A 22701-nucleotide genomic window follows, 5' to 3' on the forward strand; every position below is an offset into this window, starting at 1 on the left:
TTTTATCTCACAATTGCGAGTTTACATCTCACAATTCTGACTTTATTTCTCAGAATTGCGAGATATAAAGTCAGAATTGTGTGAAATAAAGTAGCAATTGTGTATTATAAAGTCAGAATTGCGAGATGTAAACTCGCAATTGTGAGATAAAAAGTCAGAAGTATATTTCTCCCAATTGCGAGTTTATATCTCATAATCTGACTTTATAACACGCAATTGCGACTTTATATCACGGAATTCTGAGATAAAAAGTCAGAATTGTGAGATTAAAAAGTCGCAATTACCTTTTTTATTTTTCACTCTGTGGCGGAAACAAGCTTCCATAGGTAAAGTGTTACCCTTATATAATACAGTGTGACAACATGCCCCACTATAGATACAGTAGGGCAACACCAAGGTCCTGGGTTTGATTCCCAGGGAATGCATGAACTGATCAAATGTAAACATTGCATGCAATGTAAGTCTGTAAGCATCTGCCAAATGCTTAAATGTAAATGAACTATTTTTCCTGGGCAACAGCTTTTTTCATGGTGACTCAACACACCATGAGAAATATTCACTGGTTTGGAAAGTGTGACAACTTGCCCCGGTTTGTCCAGCACAAGCAACAGATGAACAGCATTAAAGGGAGAGACTGTCGGATATCTGAACACAGGAGATATGGAAGACGGGATGATGTAAACTAACTAGCTATCCTCTTTGGAGATGTTCAGTCTGACTTCTACGGGAAACGAACTTTATATCCGGCCGACTGTCCGGTCTTCATACAGACATTTTTGTTCAATATGGTTTCAAGCAATAAAACAAACAATAAAAGGCAACAGAACATCAATTACATCAGAACAAGGCAAAATGATACAGTGCTTTTCTCACGTAAAATTAGTGCATTCAAAATAGTAGTTTTCCCTGTTTCATGAGTGATTCAACTAATTAACAAGAGTTCGTTTATGTTCAACTTCATACAACATCTGGCCCTCATGTTTTCAGACGACATGTATTAGGAAATGAAATGTTTATATATATATATATATATATATATATAATGTTGAATGATTGTGAAGCAGACACATTACGTTATTAAACGTTACAGAAATTGTTTATGTACAATATTTTTAGAAATTGCTTTGGAAGGTTTAGTGTCTTTAGGAAAAGATTTTTTTGTTGTTGCAGAAAATAGGCTTTTTTACCATTTAAAGAATTAACTTTAAATATACATTCTTTCTAAATATTCCTAATTTATCAACATGCAAGTTATTAATCCAGGGTGTATTAAAAAATTGTAAACTTGAGAGAAAGTGATATTTTATATTTCTTATGTACTTGAAGTAAATTAATTTAGGGAATATTGTGACGGACATTAAGTGACCTGGTTTAAAGACATTTTGAAATTCACAAGCTGTCGTGAAATACATTCACAATGAACACGGACGACACTTTTCAAAGGGATCCTTCATCCGAAATCTCTCATTATTTACTCCTCGCCCCCATGTTTATCAGCAACTAACAACTTACATTTCAATATTCCTTCATATAACTTCAGAAGGCTTGGAAAACGAGTCAAATAAACGACAAATAATTCCTGTAGCTCAAACAGTTTGATTCAGTTTGGTTCATATGAACGTATACATCTTCTACCAAAAACTTCTGTAAAGCATCTGCCAAATGCATCCATGTAAATACGCTTATGTGTAGTTTTGGCCTTTTTGGAGCTTGACAGATGCTTGTATTTTTCGTTGCACAGAAGCAAACAACTCATACAGTTTGGAGCGACACAAGAGTGAGTAAACGATGACAGAACGTTTGGGTTATTTTTCGGTGAACGATCCCTTTAAAGGAGTAGTTCACTTCAGAATTAAAATTTCCTGATAATTTACTCTCCCCCACGTCATCCAAGATGTTCATGTCTTTCTTTCTTCAGTGGAAAAGAAATGAAGGTTTTTGAGGAAAACATTCCAGATGTTTCTCCATATAGTGTCTTCAATGGGGTCCAACGGGTTGAAGGTCCAGATGTGAGTTTCAGTGCAGCTTCAAAGTCTCGACACGATCCAGCCGAGGAATAAGAGTCTCATCTAGACAAACCAGCGGACATTTTATAACAAAATAAACATTTATATACTTTTAAACCACAAATGCTCGTCTTGCACTAGCTGTGATCTCACATTCGGACCTTCAACCCGTTGGACCCCATTGAAGTCACTATATGGAGAAAAATCCTCGAATGTTTTCCTTAAAAAACCTTAATTTCTTTTCGACTGAAGAAAGAAAGACATGAACACCTTGGATGACACGAGGGTGAGTAAATTAACAGGAAATTTTAACTCTGAAGTGAACTAATCATTTAACTAGTGAGATGCAAATCCAGAAAATGTCCTTAAAGATGAAAATGCACCACATGTGAAACGATAAACGTGTCTCTCATCCATCCTGGCGTCAACCTGATGGATAAAGCTCCCAGAAGTCGTTTCCAACGTTTGCCGTCTCCTTGTGGAGCCGTGCTCGTAAGTGAAACTCTGCTTCTTAAACACGCAGGTGCTCACAAATACAGTCTAGCCAACACAATCTCATGAAAGTGTGCATCTATAGCACAAATTTTATTTCTCGTGCCATTTATACGCCAAAAATAGTTTTTGCGTGCAAATGATACGCACTGTAAACCCCTCGGGTAGGATTAGGGGTGTGGAGTGAGTCGCTGAGTCCATTAAGTGAGGATCATATGCACATTTTTGGCGTATAAATGGCACGAGAAATAAAATTTGTACTATAGATACGCATCTTCATGAGATCGGGCTGGTCTAGCGCTGGTCGTAACGACGTCACGTGTGGTTTCAATGTTCTTAAAGATGAAAACGCACCACATGTGAAACGATAAACACGTGTCTCTCATCCATCCTGACGTTAACCTGATGGGTAAAGCTCCCAGAAGTCGTTTCCAGCTCTCAAACTTTTGCCGTCTCCACCTTAAAGATGAAAATACACCACATGTGAAACGATAAAGACTGTTCTGGTCATCCATCTTTACGTCAACCTGATGGATAAGGCTCCCAGAAGTCATTTTCACTTCTCTTCCGCTCGTGGAGTTGTGCTTGTAAGTGAAACTCTGCTTTTTAAACACGCAGGTTCCCACAAATGCAGTCTAACGCTGGTTTGTAAAGACTGGTTTCACTTGGGTCCGGTCCAGCCTCGGTCCCCGTAAGCGCCGTCTCCGGTGGCTGAATGAGGCGACGGGACACACAGATCGGAGTCCGTGTCCGACTCGCCCTCTGCGATGTACGGCCTCACTTTAGCGCAGCGCGGCACGCCGCTAAAATAAGCGTTGTTCAGAAAGTCCAGGTTTTCTTTGGACTGCGAGATGCTGAATCCACTGAAGGAGCGTTCGAGTTCCTCGTGATCCACCGAAGGGATTGATACGGACGTGTCGCTCTCGGCTCCGGCTTGGGAAAGCCGCCCGTCTTCGCGGGAATGATGTGCACGAGATCCTCCATTGTGTCCGGTGGACGAGCGCTCGTGTGCCGGAGGCGGAGGGATACGCACTAGCGAACCGGGATCGGGGATCGGACCGGGATCAGGGATGGTTTGTGGATGCCGGGACGTGGATGGAGGACAGTGGTGATTGACGCAGGTCGAGGTTGGCGGGTCGAAGTTCTTCTGTCCTGCGGAGCTGTTGGACCGGATGATTTTGGTGATGGATCCGCTCTTCTCCATGTGCTCCACCGGACTGTGGTACGGAGGCGCCGGGTCGGGCTCCTTAGAGGCGAAGTAGGCGTCCGTCTCGGACTGCGGGATTCCCATGCGCTGGATGTAGATGTTCACCAGGAAATCCAGCTTTCTCTCCATTGACATCACCTGCAGAAGAGGAAGATCTCATTGTCTTATTATGACATAATCTTAATAAAACAAACAATAAATCTCAGAGTGTCAGGGTCTCAGAGACTTAGGTTAGGGAAATAATCCTAAAAAATTACAACCACTTAATAAGAATCACAAGCTGAAGTGTAGTAAAATACACAAAGAGTTTTTTATAGACAGATTGAGAGTGACTTTTTTTTGTTTTAACATTTTTTTGGGGTGATTTTGCCTTTATTGTGATAGGATAGTATAGAGTGGAGAGGAAGTGAGGTGGGAGAGAGACGGGGGTTCAGGATCGGGAAATGTCCATGAGCCGGGATTCAAACTCGGGTCACCTGAAGCGCAACAGCACTATATGTTGGCACGCTGCCCATGAGGCTATCGGTGCCGACAGATTGAGAGTGACTCTTGAAGGACCAGCACCACATCCTCTTCTGTCTGTTTGAAGAATTCATCTTCCAGAATCTGGCAGTACGTTTTGGGAGTTAATTTTTAGTTTCAGGGTAGGAGATGGACTAAAAATGAACTCCCAAAACATACTGCCAGATTCTGGAAGATTAATTCTTTAAACAGTGGGACATGTGTCTATAAAGCTTCATGTATTTTACTACACTTCAGCTTGTGATTCTTATTAAGTGGGCGTAATTTTTTAGGATTCTGTACCTGACCTAAGTCTCTGAGATCCTGATATCTTGCCCTTCTGGAGACTTCAGGTAGGTTGCAGTTCTGGAAATGGTGGTGCTGGAGACTAAAGGGTTCCTGATCATTTCACTCTTAATTCTTCACCTTAATTCTTAATTCTTTTGCAGTTAACGTGTCTTTTCTTCTCCACCTGTTTTTGTCTGACCCTGCTGACCCAATGAGCATTTCACTGTCCAATGGTCATGCCTTAACTGCACTTTCTAGTATTGCATTAGTATTACATCCTTCTCATGGGCATTTTTGACTTTTCAGTCTGAGTTAAATCTCTTTTTTGGCTTATTTTATCTGTAAAATAAAATATGCCTAATAATTATGCACACCTGAATATAAGGCGTTTTTCATTTCCAACCTTCATGAACAATTATATATCACTTATAAATGATTAAATACAAAATGAATAGTAGTTATTAAGATTAATGTGGTTTGGAATTGGTAAAATGTGCCTGGAAAAAAAATATGATCAGAAAATGCCTAATAATTCTGCACGCAGTGTATATTGTTGCTGAGAAGCTGAAACAAAAGCGGATATGTATTGACATGACACCTCTCTTCAAACACTGGCTGAAACTGACGCTAAAAAGAACACAATTTTAGCAATAAATAAAAAATTTTTGCACAAATATTTCTTAGTGTGACTGTTAAAGTGTTAAAGACAATTTGGAGTTTTGTGTCCTTTAGTTCATGTCTATATGCTACGCAAAGATGGACCAAAATATTGCTGATCATATTGAATATTCGCAGGAGAATATGCAAATTTTTGTCCAATCAAATGCCCACTAGAATGTCATTCTTTGATTTTATATTACTATAATTCATTTATTTCATGATAATATAAATCCTACATAGTAGCCTGGTGAACAACCTCTCAATGTTTTAACACGCTTTTATAATTAAGCTTCTCTTATGAGTCATTATGAATAACCATTTTAAGGGCCCTATTTTAACGATCTGAAACGCAAGTATCAAGCGCGAAACGCAAGTAACTTTGTGGGCGGATCTCGGGCGCTGTTGCTATTATACCGGCGGGATAAATGACTCTTTTGCCCGACGCAAATCTAAAATGTGTTGCTCTGAAGGAGCTTCATTACTCATAGGTGTGGTTTGGGCGAAACGTGAAATAAACCAATCAGAGCGACATCTCACATTCCCTTTAAGAGCAGGCGCGCTTGTTCCATGGCGGATTGCTATTATAACGGCATAACTCGTCAGGGCCGTAGAACACAGAGAAGTGACATTGGGGATGGAGAAACCCACTCAAATTAGCTTCGGTTAAACAGGCGTATAATAATTTGGGTAAATGTGTAATCTAGATTTATGCCTATTTTTTTCACATCTTCATGGACACCACAATGATTTCCCTCATGTGGAATATTTTTCCTTGTAATTATGTATGGTTTTCTAAAAATGGGAACTGCTGTGTCTGCGTAGATGAGAGAATCAAAGTGTATGTGTGTTGTGCACTCACTACATTATGGCCAAGCATGCTCCCTTATAATAGCATATGAATAACATGCGCAACGCGCCGCTGACTTTAGACTAGATTTTTCCTGGTCTGTGGCGGAATTGTTTTCGAAACTGCAAAATAGCACCAGGGAACGTTTGCGCCGGAACACGCCTCCTCTTTTTAGATAGAAAAAGCAATACATTATAACACATTATAGAAAATATACTGTAGGTTGACTCGAAACCCTGATTAGTTCAGTGTAAATGATTTATTGTGATGAACCTGTTTCTCCACTTTCCCGAGTCGTCCCATCATGCTGGGATCCTCCGGCAGTTCTCCGTCTGTGGTTCCTTTAGGACGATCCTTGTCTGTTATCGGAGCGCCTCGACCAACAATCTGATCCACTCTAACAATCAATTAAAGAGAGGAAACATCTTGATAATTCATGAGTTTTTCCTGCAGACATCTGTTATAGGGGAAATATGTGAACCAGTGATTGAATATATATAAATTGAATTTGATATAATCACCAATTGGTACGTAAACTAGATTTGTTGAACTAATTTGATTTATTGAGTTTTGAGTTTATCTATTTCCATTACATGTTAATTGTTAGTAACCCAAAGTTTTATAACAACAATATTCACATCAAAGAAACAATAAACCATGTATTCTATCTTGAAGCACAAAGCATTGTGGGATGTAAATGAATGCATGCAGAGGGAGGGATATGATAATGAGTGGGCGTGTCCACACACAGATGGACAGAGATGATTGGACAGAAAGAGTCAGGCCCTCCAGACAGACGTTTTCTGTTGATATTTGCCATTTTTGAACAATGTGTCAACGTGAAATCACATCTTTAGCTGCGTATTACATGTAGAATGCGAATGTAAGCATCAGTTTGACACATTATCCAAAGTTTCAGATGATGTACTACACTAGCAGGGGTGCGTCTGATCTGAGACACTAGATACGGTTTTCACCAAAGCATCAGAAATATTATATCACTTACAATTTGCTCCAAATAGTCCTTTAATAAGCACTGCATGTGCTCAGCAGAACGCTGGGAATCAAGCAAGCCCTGCTGAGACCGTATGAAGAAAATTGCACTTGCGAAAGAATAAAAATAGTGCATGCCTGAAACAACGCCATGCCGACATGCGTTAGCAACAACAGCGATGCTAAATGAAATGAACACCATTTTTGGACGTGTGCATCTCCATTTGCTGCTTCTTACTGCCGTAACGCTTCATTTCCAAACAGCGGTGCAGGCAAACTAGCTTAACCAGTTTTAGTTCAGCTACATGACTAGTAACTCACCGAAAACGTGACATTTGGTTCCCCTGCTTTTCTCTCAACGAAGCGTCTCTTGTGATTAGTTCAGTCACAACAAACAAAGGTCATGAAGTCAATTAAGAGTTGATCATCAGGAGCTGCCTGGAGCGTTTGGGCCGTTTCAACACTAATAGACTGGATTATTTAGAATAAGAGCCACTCTTAGAAGAAAAGGTTCTATTTAGAACATTAAAGTTTCCGTCTGGCGCTTCGTATACAGTGCGGAATCTTTTAGGGGTTCCGTAATGGGATCATTTTTGGGAATTAGTTTTAATTAATTAATTTTTTATGAATTAAGCAGCTTGTACAGAAGTGGCCCAAAGTGATGTCCGATCTTCACCCTTTATTCAAATATTATAAAAAAAATTGTTCAATATTTTGTAAGCATATTGCATAGCTTTACTTAGAGTCGAATGTTTTATTTGAGATAACGCAATGAAACATGCCAAAGTTTTGGTCAGGTTGTCATACAAAGAAATTATAAGCAAATGCTAAAACAAGAGAGAACCAACAAAATATTAGGTATGATTTTTTCTGTTAGCTTATTGTTTTTCTATGCATTTTTTTTTTTTTTTTTTTGCATAGTAAAATAAAAATTGTAGCTGTAGTTTGCCTTTATTTTGTGCTAAATAATTGTCAGATAAATACCTTATATTTGCTTATAATTTTCATGTATTAATTGCTTTTTTATTGCCAATGTGTGAACAGCTTGTAACGAAACGTTAAAAATGAGACCTTCCCCGACTTCATAGGTTGTCTATGAGGAGTTACCCCTCGGGTGTGCATTATTTTTGTAATAATTCAACGCCCTGGAGTCGATTATTCCGCCTATACTACGGTTACAACACCTCAAAGGATTGTTCAGATGATGTATTTCAAGACATGATGTATTTTAAGACATTCGTCAGGTTTTTGTCCTTAAACGCTCTTGTGTGTAGGACGACTTTCTTACGCATCTAATCCCACACCTCCGTTGCTAATTCCAAAACATACTTTTAGAGCTATTGATAGATAGCAGACTAATGCAGTTATTAATGCAGTTATTAGAGAGAGAGAGAGATTAAGCTTGTGTGAATAACCCGAGTCTGTGTGTCCTTCATCAGTGTTCAGAAGCGTCTCTATACTAATAGTGAAACTGTAAGTTGATCTGCTTCAAGAACAGCGCTGTTATTCCCTCGCTAGTGAGAAATGTCATGAAGCTTTTAAGTCGCTAATCTATTTTACTGAAAAATCATCAGAGCAGCGCTGAGTGTGTGTCTGTACTGTATGTGTGTGTGTTTGAGTGGGAGAAAGAGAGTTGTGCGTTCGGTACAAAATAAAACGTAATTTAGTGGCAAAAAACATGGCAAAAAAATTGTAGTTTTTATCCTATTGTTTACTATATTTCTTTGCTCGCTCAGTGTCGTTGTGGTTTTGGTTATTTTGCTGTTGTTGGCTTTAAAGACCTTTGAAGTAACTCAAATAATTTTGCGAAAGAGATATCAAACTGTAATGCGGTCAAAACCTGCCTGGAACTACTTTATCCGTGCGTTCCCCTGAAAATAATTGCAGTGTTCACAATAGTTTTCACAAATATTTTGAATTAGTTTTCATTTTTATATTTTCTGTTTTCGTTTAATTTAGTTGAATGAATGAGGCATATGTACTACTGTCCACCCAAAGCGCTTTACAATTATATCAGGGGATAGAGTTAGTTTGAATAATTTTGCCATTTTTATTAATATTTGTTTTAAATATATTTATATATATATTTTTTAAAACTATTAGTTCACCTTAGAATTTTCATCAACCAATCCGATTCAAGCATTCAACAGCACTGTAGTGTAATATAATATTCTGTTGTATCTGCGAGCTGCAGTTCACTTAACGGCCACCGGTGTCACTAATAACAAGGCTTTCTGAATTATACATATAGCCCCTTTAACCAAGTTTAGTGTTTTGACCTGCCCTCATACTTAAAAAAAAAAATCAAATATATTCCTTAAATTTGATAGTTTAATCAAAACAAATATCCCCTCCAATAATGGAAGAATAATTTAAGACATTTCTGCTTTTTTGATCTTTAGAGGCTTAAATAGAGCCTTTTTCCTCTAAGAGTGGAGTTTGTGGTCCCTGATCACTCAAGCTCAGTCTCTACTAGCCATGTAGTCTGAAACAGAAGCAGGTTTCTTCATTTGTCTCTGGATAGAGATCTGGCGATGCAGTCTGGGGCGTCCTAACCTAGAAGACAACTGGGGCGACTCTTTGGTTCCTTTGGTTGAACACTTCTTTTGGCGAGGGGTGCTGGGACCCGGAGGACCCGAAGGACCCGGAGGACCCAATATCATATCTAACCTGGCAAAGCAAATAGAGTAGAGGACAGCACAATGCAGAGTGACGTGACACGGACCAGCGCAAACGTCAGGACCCTCGACGGGACACAAACCAACAACAACAAGCCCAGAGATTCCCAGAAAACATATTCCAGACATACTTATGATTACGATGAAAAGCTCCCTGATCGATGCATTGATGTCAGAGATCAACGTGTGGTGAAAGTATGCCGTTAATGTTTTCAAAATGTTAAAGCACGAATATATTTACATGTGACTGAAGTACTTGAATATGTTTAAATGCACTGAGAAGTGCAAAAAGAAAGAATGAACTAAGTATATTTTGCTTTCTAGGACTCTACACAGAGTTTTCACTAATATTTTGAATTCGTTTTCATTTTTATATTTTCTGTTTTTATTTTAATTTAGTTAGTTTTAATAATTTTGTTGTGTGTTTTGCCATTTTTATTAATATTTTCAAAAATATATATTTATATATATTTTTATTATTAATAATAAATAAATGAATAGATATTGTTTTTTATTATTATTTTTTATTTCAGTTTAAGTTTTAGTTATTTTAGTTCAAATAAAAATGGGAAATGTTGCATTGGTTTTCAATATTATAGTTTTTGTTCATATTTTGAATTATGGTAGTTTTTATTTTTATATTTCCTGTTTTCATTTTCATTTTAATTAAAGTTTTAATAATTCGTTTTTTTGTGTGTGTGTGTGTGTGTTTTGCCTTTATTTAAGTTTTTGTTTTAGTTACTTTAGTTCAAGATAAACTAAATAAAAAAAGCTTGGCTTGGTTTTCAATATTATAGTTTTCACTGATATTCTGAATTAGTTTTCACTTTTTTCAACCAAACTTTCATTTAATGACTGAAATTTTTTTGAAAAAATCTTACATATTTATATATTTTCTCTAATAAAATATGAAAACAATATATGTTCCCTAAATCATGAATGTAGGTAGAATTATTTTTTTATTTTTTTACAAATATCATGAATTTCTGAATCATGAATATCACATTTTCTCTGAGTTTAATGATTTGAAAATCACAACTAAACTCGCCACGTCATAAAAACTGTTCAATTATCTTATACTTTTGAAACATGCAGTCGACAAAATGTTATTTTTTGTAAATAAAGAAAACAAGAAAATACTATTTCAATCTTTCTACTTCAAAATGTCATGTTTAATTCAATGCGTCACTTGTTCTTTGTAAATATTTGTGAAATTTATTTAGCAATTTCTGTGAAATCCTACACCATTTTCTTTCAAAGTATGAACATGCATTTTCAATTATTTTTGAATAAATTAATAGATTTGGACATAAAAAATCATTACTGACCCACACATGCTGCTCTGAACTGCTAAACTATCATGATATTATATCTCAATAAATGAAAATGTAGATAATGTTCGTCAAACACACACATTATGCAGCTGAAGTGAAGTGTTTGGGTGTTGTATATGTACATATTCTGACAGATATGAAAACAGTGAGAGACATTTAGGAAACTAAGCCATGCAGAACACAGGAAGAACAACACTGTACGGTGTGTGTGTGTGTGTGTGTGTGTGTGTGAGTGGGGCGGTCACTGTGAAGAGCTGAGGTGTTTCTGCTCTTGCCTGGACTGCAGATTTTTAATCCTCGCCAACATGTCGAGATGTCCGGCTGAATATTGCTCTATGACATCCATCACGTCATACGGCCGAAGACTCTCTTTAAACTTGCGCTTGGACACCATGAACCTCATGATGCTGCGGGGACAAATAATTCACACACATTATCACTGTTAAAACACTCTGAACACAAAGACATGTGTGAATCTCAGAGAGCCGGTGCAGAGCCTGTCCAGGGTCATATTTCACAACAAAAACAAAGAAATAACTAAATATATTTTGCTTTCTAGGACGCAGTGTTATTTGTTGTATTAGTTTTCACTAGTTTTTGGCCATATTTTCTGTTTTTATTTTTATTTTAGTTAGTTGAAAAAAAATGTTCCACTTCAAATTTCAGTTAAAATAAACATTTTCAATGTTATAGTTTTTGTTAATATTCTGAATTTGTTTTTATTTTTATATTTCCTGTTTTCATTTTCATTTTAGTTAAAGTTTTAATACTTTTAGTTAAAGTTTTAATAATTTTATTGTGTGTTTTTAAAACATGTCTATATATTTATTTTATTCATATTTCAGTTTTCATTTTAGTTATTTTAGTTCATCAAGAAATAAAAATTAGTTTAGCTTGGTTTTCCATATTATAGTTTTCACTAAAACTTATAATTAGTTTTGATTTTTATACTTCCTGATGTTTTCATTAACATTTTTAGCTTAAGTTTTAATTCTTTTGTTGTTTGTTTTGTCCTTTTTATTAGTTTTTATTATTTATTTTAAACATGTCTATAATTTCAATCATTTTTATTTCAGTTTTAGTAATTTTAGTTTGGGTTTAATAAAAAACAGAGAAATTACCTTAGTTTTCATTTTTTCACTATAGTTTTTGTTAATATTTTGAATTAGATTTATTTAATTTTTAAATCACAATAATTTTGTTGTGTTTGTTATTTTTTATTAGTTTTAACAAAAATGTCTATAGTTTTTAATAAGTTTATTTATTATTTTATTAAACTAAATAAAATTAGAAATTTTGCCTCGGTTTTCAATATTATAGTTTTCACTAATATTCTCAAATATTTTTATTTATTTATATTTCTTGTTTTCATTTTCATTTTAGTTACTTTTAGTAAGTTTTAATACTTTTGTTGTGTGTTTTGTCATTTTAATTTTACTAATATTGTTTTTTAATATGTCTTGCCTATATCGTGATATTTTTATTTTAGTTTCAGTTTAAGTTATTTTAGTTCAAGTCAAACTAAATAAAAATGAGAAATGTTGCCTTGGCAACTATCTGAAATAAAATAAGTTTATTTCAAGTAAATGTTATTTTATGGTTTTAGACCATATGATTTTTACTATTGATTTTGCAGTAAAATATGACCTGAACATCTGGTTTTCGTGAGATTTAGTCCTGAACCGAGTCGAAGACACTGCTATATATTTTTCCGTTCGATACTGACCTTCAATATTCAAAATATCTCATGCATAAGCGTCGCTGGCATGATCTGAGCAATGAAACTGTGAATGTAACGAAGGATTCAAAAGACTGAATGTAACAAGTTTTGTAACTTACATTCAGGAAAGACTGAGTTAATGAGGTAATATTATGTGATGCAGACTTCTCTAGTATTATCAATAATATTACACGTCTGATGGAGCATTAAAGTCCCTTCTGAGTGATGCTGCCTGTCTCATCTTTGCTTACCACACGGCCCTGATGGTAACTTTTAGTCCCGGCGTTAAATCCTGAGGGACAAACTCACAATGGCAGCTCTTATTGTCATCAACAATGTCTTCTCCGGGGAGGCTGGCTTCTAAAAGACACAACACGGACAGGAGGACTCTAGAGTTAGTGCACAAACCCCCTAACCCTGCATTCAACTCTACTGAACCTTATCTCGGTCACTCGCTCAGCCCGACACCAGAGAGGTCAGGGCCATGCCATTTATCAGGTGCGAGACGAGCATCATGGGGAATCTGAGACAACCGTGGCCCAAAATACACCAAAGCCATCCAGTCAGTGACCCCAAAACACATCTGGACGAAGTTCAACTGGATGAACATCAATGCATCAGATAATAAAACATCAAATCAAGTGCTTTTCATTTTCATAGAGATGGTTTTACACTAGCTGATTTTTTTTAGTTTTTTTAAGGAAGTCTCTTCTGCTCAGAATATACAGTAAAGTGTCATTTATTCCTGTGATCAAAGCTGAATTTTCAGCATCATTACTCCAGTCTTCAGTGTCACATGATCCTTCAGAAATCACTCTAATATGATGATTTGATGCTCAACAAACATTTATGATTATTATCAGTGTTGAAAACAGTTCATATTTTTGTGGAAACCGTGATACATTACCATTCAATTTAAAAAAATAAAACTTTTATATAACAAGAACGCATAAATTGATCATAAGTGACAGTAAAGACATAATGTTACAAAATATTCTAACTTTCTATTCATCAAAAAATCCTGAAAAATAATTCATATCACTTAAATATCACTAGCCAGCCCTGTTTCTTGTTTCCATGCAAAACGCTGATTTCATCTGTGATTTTGGGCCACAGTGTCTTTCTCCTGTGTTCCCATTCATTAGCACAGACCATCTGGAAGCGGGCAGGAGCGTAAGAATAAATCTACCTGTGCTTATTATGCCAGATAAACCACAGAGTCTCAAAACAACTGTTTCTATTCAACAAAGAATCCTGAAAAAAATCAGTATCCAAAAAAAAAAAAAAACATCAAAAACTGTTTTCAACATTAAAGGTGGGGTTTGTGATTCTCTTTTTTGTCCATTTTTTCAAAATCACTTGAAATCCTATTCCTAACCCACTTACAGCCACTGAGTCAGAAGCACTGAAATGAAAATGAAGCAATTTAATCATCTGTGGAACGGGCAGGACTCGAAAAACTCCAGCCAATCATTTCCAAGACCACCTAGAATCATTGGACAGTAAGTTTGTCAATCAAACGGTCGAACCATACCCCCCTCCCCCACCACCCACCCCCCACCCCCCTCGCGTGCGTGACAGCGAGAGACAGAGAGAGAGAGAGTAATGGGTGGAGTCAGGGCCAGCCTTGGAGGAAAGAAGGTAGGACCATTTGAGTTGTGTATTTTCAAAATCTGCCGGCCGTTTTGCAAATCCCATACCCTACCTTTAATAATGATACGAACCATTATTAATAACTGAGCAACAATAGTAGCTTATAATAATTGCAAATCATCATATTAGAGTGATTTCTGAAGGATCATGTGACACTGAAGACTGGAGTAATGATGCTGAAAATTCAGCTTTGATCACAGGAATAAATTACACTTTACTATATATTCACATAGAAAACAGCTGATTTACATTGTAATAATATTTCACAATTTTTACTGTATTTTTGATCAAATAAATGCAGCCTTGGTGAGCAGAAGAGACTTCTTTCAAAAACATAAAAAAATCTTAATTATTCCAAATAGATGGACAACCAAAATATTTGTTTTTGTAAGTGAAACCTGTTCATATTCATAGTTAATGTGATGAACTACAGCTCCTACATTATTGAGCACAAATGATGAAGTTGGTTCTGATAAAAAAACACTCAGAATCAGAGACTTGATTTGATATTTTGTGTCAAATGCAGTGACATTCAAACATTTTTAAGCGTGACTTAAAGTCCAAACACATTGTTGAGGTGGCTGTACAAGCAAACAGCAGTAAACTATTTCATTTAACTCATATTTTTCAGCAGACTCAGTTTGGAATCAGTGAAAATCCATTTAGCAAAGCAAGTCAGTCAAAAGACATTATTTAACAAACTGTTTGACTTTGAGTGAGTTAATAAAGCGCTGTTAATGGCCACAAAGAAACCATTTCATCAATAGCATTGACTATTTTCAATAATATATAGATTAAACTCGAATGTAAAGTATATATCTCAGCGCTGGACTTCATAACTACATTGAGTTTTCTACAGCAGTTCTCAACTGGTTTTATGGTGCAAGTTGCAACCCAACACAATACCAAACCTGTAACCAGTATTAAATGTAATACGGATCATTTTCTTTTACAAAAAACATTTTTAGGTCAAGACCCACCAGTTGAGAACAACTGATCTAGAGTCATTATCACTTAAATAACACTAGCCAGCCCTGTTTCTTGTTTCCATGCAAAACGCTGATTTCATCTGTGATTTTGGGCCACAGTGTCTTTCTCCTGTGTTCCCATTCATTAGCACAGACCATCTGGAAGCGGGCAGGAGCGTAAGAATAAATCTACCTGTGCTTATTATGCCAGATAAACCACAGAGCCTCGAAACAACTGTCCCTCGAGTGAATAATGATGCTCTGAAATGGGTTTATTGAGGTTGATAGTTGTTCCTCAGCTCTGTGGTGTTTCATTGCATTCAAGTTTCCTCCTCGGGACTAACTAGTTTTCCTCACATGCAGGTATAAGAGCAAAGTTGGCAGCCATCAACTAGCACTAGTTCTAGGGTTGGTAAAAACGGGTCCAGCCGATTGTGATAATCTCTTACTGATTAACCCTTCAATTGCTGCGATAGTTTGGGGAGGAGAGATGGTAATAAAGGCTGGTTACAAAAACAACCACAAAACAAACCTGCTTTAAATCTAGAAACGTCAAGGAACAATGCTCATAATAATGGAAAAAAAATGCATTTTGATTTTTTTAAACTAGTAAATTCTCTGAAGGTGAACCAGATTTTAGTTCTAACGTTATTCTTTTGTTGTGCAGTTAATCAAAGCCTCAATGCTTCAAATAAATCATTCACCATCAGAGAAATTACACACTCTTTCTCGTATGATGTGAAATGTTCAAGTTCTCAAAGAGTGTCAGTGTTTAAATACAATGAAATGACATTCAAGTGAAGGTCCAGTTTGAATTCTGCACAAGACATCAGGACATTCTCACAATCACATGGATTTCATTTACTTTTTGATATATGTGTGAACAACATCAAGTATGAACGCTATTCTAAATATTGCTATACATTAAAATATATGCTAACCATCTGATCAATGTATAGATGACAGCAAGACCTTTACAGCAGCATTACTAGCACAGCATGACTAGCTGCAATTGCTAGAAGCTTCTAAAAACAACTAAAATAAGAAAATATAATGTTACTATTAAAGAAACTCATCACTGATAAAAGAACATTAATGAAGCACTTATAAAATATATTTGAACATGAAATACAGAAGTTGTTTAGTTGCATCACAGAATATCTTGGAGCTCAGTGTAAAAAACATGTGCAATGTGAACTGTAGTGTTTCTGTAATCTACCATTTGCTTTCATTGGATTTAAATGTAACTTGCCTTCAATTTTAATTATTGCTTTAAATCTGTTACTGTTAATATGGCAAAATTGTAGCCAGAACCCAATAATCTTGCATATTTTCACGTTTTAGGACACTGAATATATTTCACAAGCTATGGGACTTTAGTAACAGAATTATTGACCATTAGTGGCACCTTTTCATTTATATATATAAAAATGGCAAAATAATTAACAAACTAATAAAAAAGATTTGATCTTATAGAGAGCAAAAACAATAAAAAAAACCCATCATGCTAATTCTTTTCAAAGCAAAGTGACCATGCAAACATTTCAACATTAATAACACATCAGATTCCCAATGAATACTTTTGGAAAATATAGTTCAAAATCAAAGAGAAAGCTCAATGGACAGTCCAGTATTTAAAGCAGGTAAGATTTCACAGACTGGCATATCCTCAGACCGCTGTGATGAACTCAATACACAAGTGCCAATGATCTGGATCCAATCACATTTTAATCAGTTTCCTCTATTAAACGAGCTGTGGATATATGAAGCTCACTATTGTAGCGCCCTCTAGGGGTATTTTCATGAAATTTGGTGCATGTCTTCAGATTGTCCTGGTGTTCTTGCGCACCAAAATTTGTTAAGTTTGCACACTGAGTTTACGTGAAACAGGCTTATTAGTCAATGTGGACTGCGCATGAAAATTCAATTGAAAATTTAATCTGCAAAACAAAAGATAATTAAAAATTCCCTGAATAACTTTTTGGTAAGAAATGTATAATGTGAATCAGAACAAATATCTACTGTATGTTGAGGTTGAAAAATTAGGTCTTTTTTCAATCAAAAATGTCACATAACCCCATATGGTCACATATGGCTGAGTTATATATTTGCTTATTACAGCAACACGTAGTGGCTGAGTTGCACTGAATTTGGTACAGTGCCTCTTAAAGAAGAATATGCACATATGTCAGAACTTCATGAAGATCAGACAATCATATTTGAGATAACTGGCCGCTGAATTTTTTGGTGGCCATTTTAGCAGATTTGTCCAAATGACGGCTAAATCCTTAAATGCAGGTATATTTAAAGGGTTCGTTTTATTCTGTCATCATTTACTCACCCTCAAGTTGTTCCAAACCTAAACAAAAAAGAAGATATTTTGAAGAAAATGGGTAACTAAACAGTTGAGGGACCCCACTGACTTCCATAGTATGAGGGAAAAAATACTGGGTCCCATCAACTGTAGTTCACCCAAAACCACAGGGTGAGTAATGATGACAGAATTTGAAATAGTTTCAACAATATTATTCATGATGTGGATGCTGTAAAACAGCACTATATACAGAGTATCTGAAGTTCACATTTGAGTCTCTTTAAATTCATCCCAGCGGTCCTGAGAGATATGCAGTCAAATAAGAATGGACAATTTTATATAATGTAGCTTTAAATAGGTTAAAAAAAGCATATAACATGCTGTATCAAAGTGAGCTCACGTTTGAACCCCAATTAAAGCACATAAGGAATTAAACTGGACTAGTGAAATCACAAGTTAATATTCAGAACAACAGCATGATTGTGTAATACTGCTTAACTAATGTCAAATAATTCAATACAGTTATATTTTTTAACGCCCAAACCAAATTGAAAGCATATTTGCAGACTGGTAGTTGTAGCTGGTTAGTTTGATTGAATATAGGAGCTCGACCCATCTGGATCGCCTGACCTGGAGAGTTCCTGTGTCTCAAATCTTCCTCTTGCATCTCAATGAGCACTTTAGCATCAGCATCCAACATAGAAACGGAAAGGACAGCATCAGGATCCACATTCATCAGAAAAAATGAGGGGAAAATCATAAACGCACACAAGGATTACAAAGGTCGTTCTTTCCACAAGTTGCTGCTGTCCATGTGATCCTCTCACGTGTTTTTATCAGGTTTCAGAGCTGACGACTAATAATTAATCATCTGAAACTGTACATTCTTAAATGAAATGTCCACTTGAAACGAATTATTGAATTTGCACTTTGTGGAAAGTGTAACCAAAGCACAGACTTTTTCATAAATTATATTTCAGTATTCCAACAAACACAGTCTAATGATTCAAGCCAAATGTTATGATTGGTATGTAAAATAATATATATTTATGCCATAATTTATGTCATGAAATCCTATACTGTATTCATACCAATCATAAAACTAGTTATCTTGAATATTAATAAATTATTACACATATTGGCTAATAAAATAATTAGCACAAGAATATTCGTTTCACAGTTTCTCCACAAAAAACATTGGCAGCAAATGCAACACTCGATTATATATAAGATAAACTTGCACAAATAACACAGACAGAAAGAAGTACACTGATCACGATACTGAAATCACATGCAATGGCACAACAGAAAGACAGAATAAGAATCCTGATGTGTGGAACTAGTTAAGTCTAGTTAATCTAGTTTCTGTCTTCACACTTTCTCAGCTGAGGATTCTTCTAAAAATCTCAATGCAACTTATTCAAGCATAATAAAGTCCCTTTTGTATTTTGGGCATCCAAGACCATATCCAATCTACTTGAATGGGGGAATCTGCTCCTCACACTCACGTTTAACCCGTTCCCCACCAGCATTTTTGATCATTTTCACTAAAATTTCATGGCCCCCAGAATATTTTGTTGCATGAATATCTGAATATATCAAAAGAAAGAGCAGAGCCTCTGATTTTTTATTTCATTCTAGCTTCATGCATTCTTGAAAACACTTGAAAGTGGGAAAGTTTCAGACAAAAAGAAACATTCTGAGCAAAATGCTGAGAAAATATAATTATTTTTTAAAGACTACTTTTTTCGTTTCTTTTTTCGCCTGTGTTTTTGATCAAGGAGATTCAGTCCTCTTTCAGAAGATGTGTAATAGCGCCCCCTACTGTAAAACAGTGAAAACACGTAAAGCCACAAAATTCCGTCAATGGCGGGGAAAGAGTTAAATTACATATTTCAAATCAGCAAAAAATACTGACATGAACCGGCCCATAAATGTTGTTACACTCGAATAGCCTTAAAAAAGCATATATTTCATGGCAGCCGGAGCTTCTAACGACAGCTGCAGTGACACGATGACTTTACCAAATGCCGATTGGTTCTTTTATTTAGAAGGCGGGACTAATTCCGCCATATTGTGCACTGCACTTTCTCCCATTCATAAGTAATGTGTTTGTATATCTAAAGTCTTTGATGCCTAACCAGTTTTACATGATCTCAAAAACAAGACCAGGCACTAGTTTTTAATCCTCTGACATTTTATCCAATGCAACTTCAAGTACACAAACTACAGTGATGTTGCGCTTCACAACACTGTAAAAAATGTTCAGTTCACTTACTTAAAAAAACTGAGTAAACCCGTTGCCTTAAAATTATCAAGTAAATAAATGTAATGCTTAATTGAAAAAAATAAGTTATGTGAACTTGACACCATATTTTTGATTAAGCATGAAGTTTATTTACTTAATAATTTTAAAGCACAGGTTTCCTCAATTTTAAGTTTTTAAGTCAACTGATCACTTTTTACAGTGCACTTGCGCTGTATGAGTCTACAACTGTGATGACTGTCAAATGAATCGGAATACACCTATACAAACATATATATGAGTTCTTCTTCACTGATCAACACCTACAACAACCAAACCATGACCAAAGCGTACAGATGCAGAAGGCAACAGTGGTGCACAGGAGCGGGGCGTTTGCCTCACCTTCTGAGTTCTGGCGGGACGCGGCCCCTTTAAAGCGGAAGGCTTGTCTGGCCCGACTGGACTGGCCGAAGCTGAGGCTCTTGGGTACTTTGGACGGGCTGTCCTCGATGCTGTTTGCACTGGGCGAGCGTCGGAGCGGCTGCTGGCCCTGAGGAGAGTTCTTCCCTTTACTCGCAGAGTTCCTCGGGCTAGAGAACACGCGCTCCTTCAGACTCACTTTCTGACTGTCAACGGGTATCAGGGTTTAAAAGTTAGAGACTTAAAACTTAAAAGACAATTTGCATTCAAAAATAATGGCAAGGATCTCTCAAAGTTATGAACAAACATTCTTCCTGTGACATTAATAGAACGTTCGTTGAAATGTATGTGGTCTTCAGTAATGTGCTGAAAATGTTAAACGTTGTTTTCTACATCATTCGTGGAACGGTTTTCTGAAACATTTTAGTTGGACGTTAGTCTAATGTTTTTTAAACGTTACTACAGACTTTTTTCAGATAGTTCAGAGTACATTCCAAAGTAACGTTCCCATAACACTTGCAAAATGAGAAAGTAGTGCAAACATTTCTTTAATGTTTTCTCCAACGTTCGTATGATGTTCGTTTTTAGAGCATTTAAAAAACTGGTCTTTTTGAACATTCAGAAATAACTTGTTCTGTTCATAACTTAATAGGGTACGTTAGCAAATATTCTTGGAACATATGTTTGTTAGATGGGTTTCCACTTACACATTCTGATGTTGATTGATATTTTTATGATTGTAGGGCTATGTTTATGTGATCAAATGTCCTGAATATATCTGAAAAAGGTCTTAAAACACGTATAATTGTCTAATTGTGCATTACATCACCACTTTGAGTGTGCATTACATTTTTATCAATTCAACAGCATGTCTTTTGCTCACATACTAAAAATGCATATATTTACACTCAGAAAATATTTAGGCCTAAATTTGAGATTTATTCATTTGAAATGCATATAAAATTCCCATCCGTTTAGACTGCAGAGTTTTAACATAAACAAACTAATAAACTTTATGCATATTCAGGTCAGATTTCTGCACTTAAAAATCATTGCACATTTTATTATTAACTATTTGCATATATTTGATTTTGTTTAAATAATACAATTTTCAAACTCATTTATTCAGATAGATTAGAATCAGCATAAATGTGTTCAGTTAAAAAGTATGAAGATGTATAAGTTCAACATGTATCTGAATGATCTGCATTACATAATGTTTGTTAACGAAGGTTATTATGAAGTGTTTCCCTGGAGGGAAGGAGCAGGAGATTCTGTGTTTCGTTGAAATGTGGGCGGATATATTGATGTGCATTTGGCTTATTAAACGCTACACATCTGTCTGCACATAAACAAGGTCACACTAATACACAGATACACATGCACACAATGTGTTCATTGATGTGGACGTGCATCGCTGGACTGGTAAAATATTTGCACACAAACAACATCTCTAAAACACATCCTGTGCTGACAGAACTGATGACACTGAAACTGACATGATGCATGCAAAAGAAAGCATTACATATGACATTTAACATTAGAAGAAACTGTTTTGTGGCGTCTGAGAAATATGATTTTTACTCACCCCGGAGAGGCTTCGGCTTCCTTCCTGTGTTGGAACACAAAATCATACTTTTGTCCTTTAACAAACTGAACACAGGTTACCTTTTTGAACTATACACTGTAAAAAATGATTGTGATATTAATGGTCAAAGACTATAAAAATGCTACAGTGAAAAACTGTTAATTGTTTAACAGAAAGTTCTTCATAGTTTTCTTAGTTTTTTTCTAATCAGTTATGACATTAGGGTTTTATGTTACATGTAATGTTGTTAAATTAATGTTTATTGCATTTTTTAAATTTCATGTGCGTTACCGTGATGGTGTTTAGTGTTTGTGTGAATGACACTGCAGCTTCTGTAAATTAGTATTAACTTTCTTGTGAAAGAGCTGCTTGTGATTTTCATCCATACTGTGATTGGTGGTTGTCAGTGTATAACTATGGTACAAAAAAGATATTAATACTTCAATAGGTCAGTAAATTAACATTATATCAAGATAATTAAATATGGTTTATTACTGTAAATTTAAATAAAGTCTGTAAAATCTGAAATGTTGCTACTGTATTTTTTACGGTAAATTTCTAGCAACCACAGCTGCCAGTTTTTTTACCGTAAATTTAAAATCTTTTACCGTAGTTTTTTTTTTACAGTGTATCCTAATAAAGATTAGGGGGATCATGACATTTTTTTTACTTATTTTAATTATATTAATATTTTCCTTGAGTAATATGCAAATGTATTTGCCTGTGTGACGTCACAGATCCTGCAATTTCCAAACAAGCTGTTTTTGGAGCTTGATTAAATAAATAC

The 22701-nt window shown here is 35.7% G+C and overlaps 1 protein-coding gene across 2 annotated transcripts in view; it reads right to left on the reverse strand.

Moving 5' to 3' along the window:
• Positions 1 to 2315: 2315 nt before the first annotated feature.
• kcnq2b (potassium voltage-gated channel, KQT-like subfamily, member 2b) overlaps positions 2316 to 22701 on the reverse strand; it is a 51239-nt gene continuing 30853 nt past the window's right edge. Inside the window, exons 10-16 of one of the 2 annotated variants that reach the window (XM_084128677.1) lie at positions 21915 to 21938; positions 20309 to 20532; positions 18292 to 18339; positions 12978 to 13086; positions 11282 to 11413; positions 6275 to 6398; positions 2316 to 3843 (exon numbers count right to left, since the gene is read on the reverse strand). In XM_084128677.1, coding sequence (XP_083984803.1) covers positions 3160 to 3843; positions 6275 to 6398; positions 11282 to 11413; positions 12978 to 13086; positions 18292 to 18339; positions 20309 to 20532; positions 21915 to 21938 — 1345 coding nt within the window. In that variant the 3' untranslated portion in view covers positions 2316 to 3159. The remainder of the gene's footprint in view (positions 3844 to 6274; positions 6399 to 11281; positions 11414 to 12977; positions 13087 to 18291; positions 18340 to 20308; positions 20533 to 21914; positions 21939 to 22701) is intronic. The other variant, XM_084128678.1, reaches the window with a different exon arrangement.

Source organism: Abramis brama, assembly GCF_963993115.1.
Source record: "Abramis brama genome assembly, chromosome: 11".
Classification (NCBI taxonomy): Eukaryota; Metazoa; Chordata; class Actinopteri; order Cypriniformes; family Leuciscidae; genus Abramis; species Abramis brama.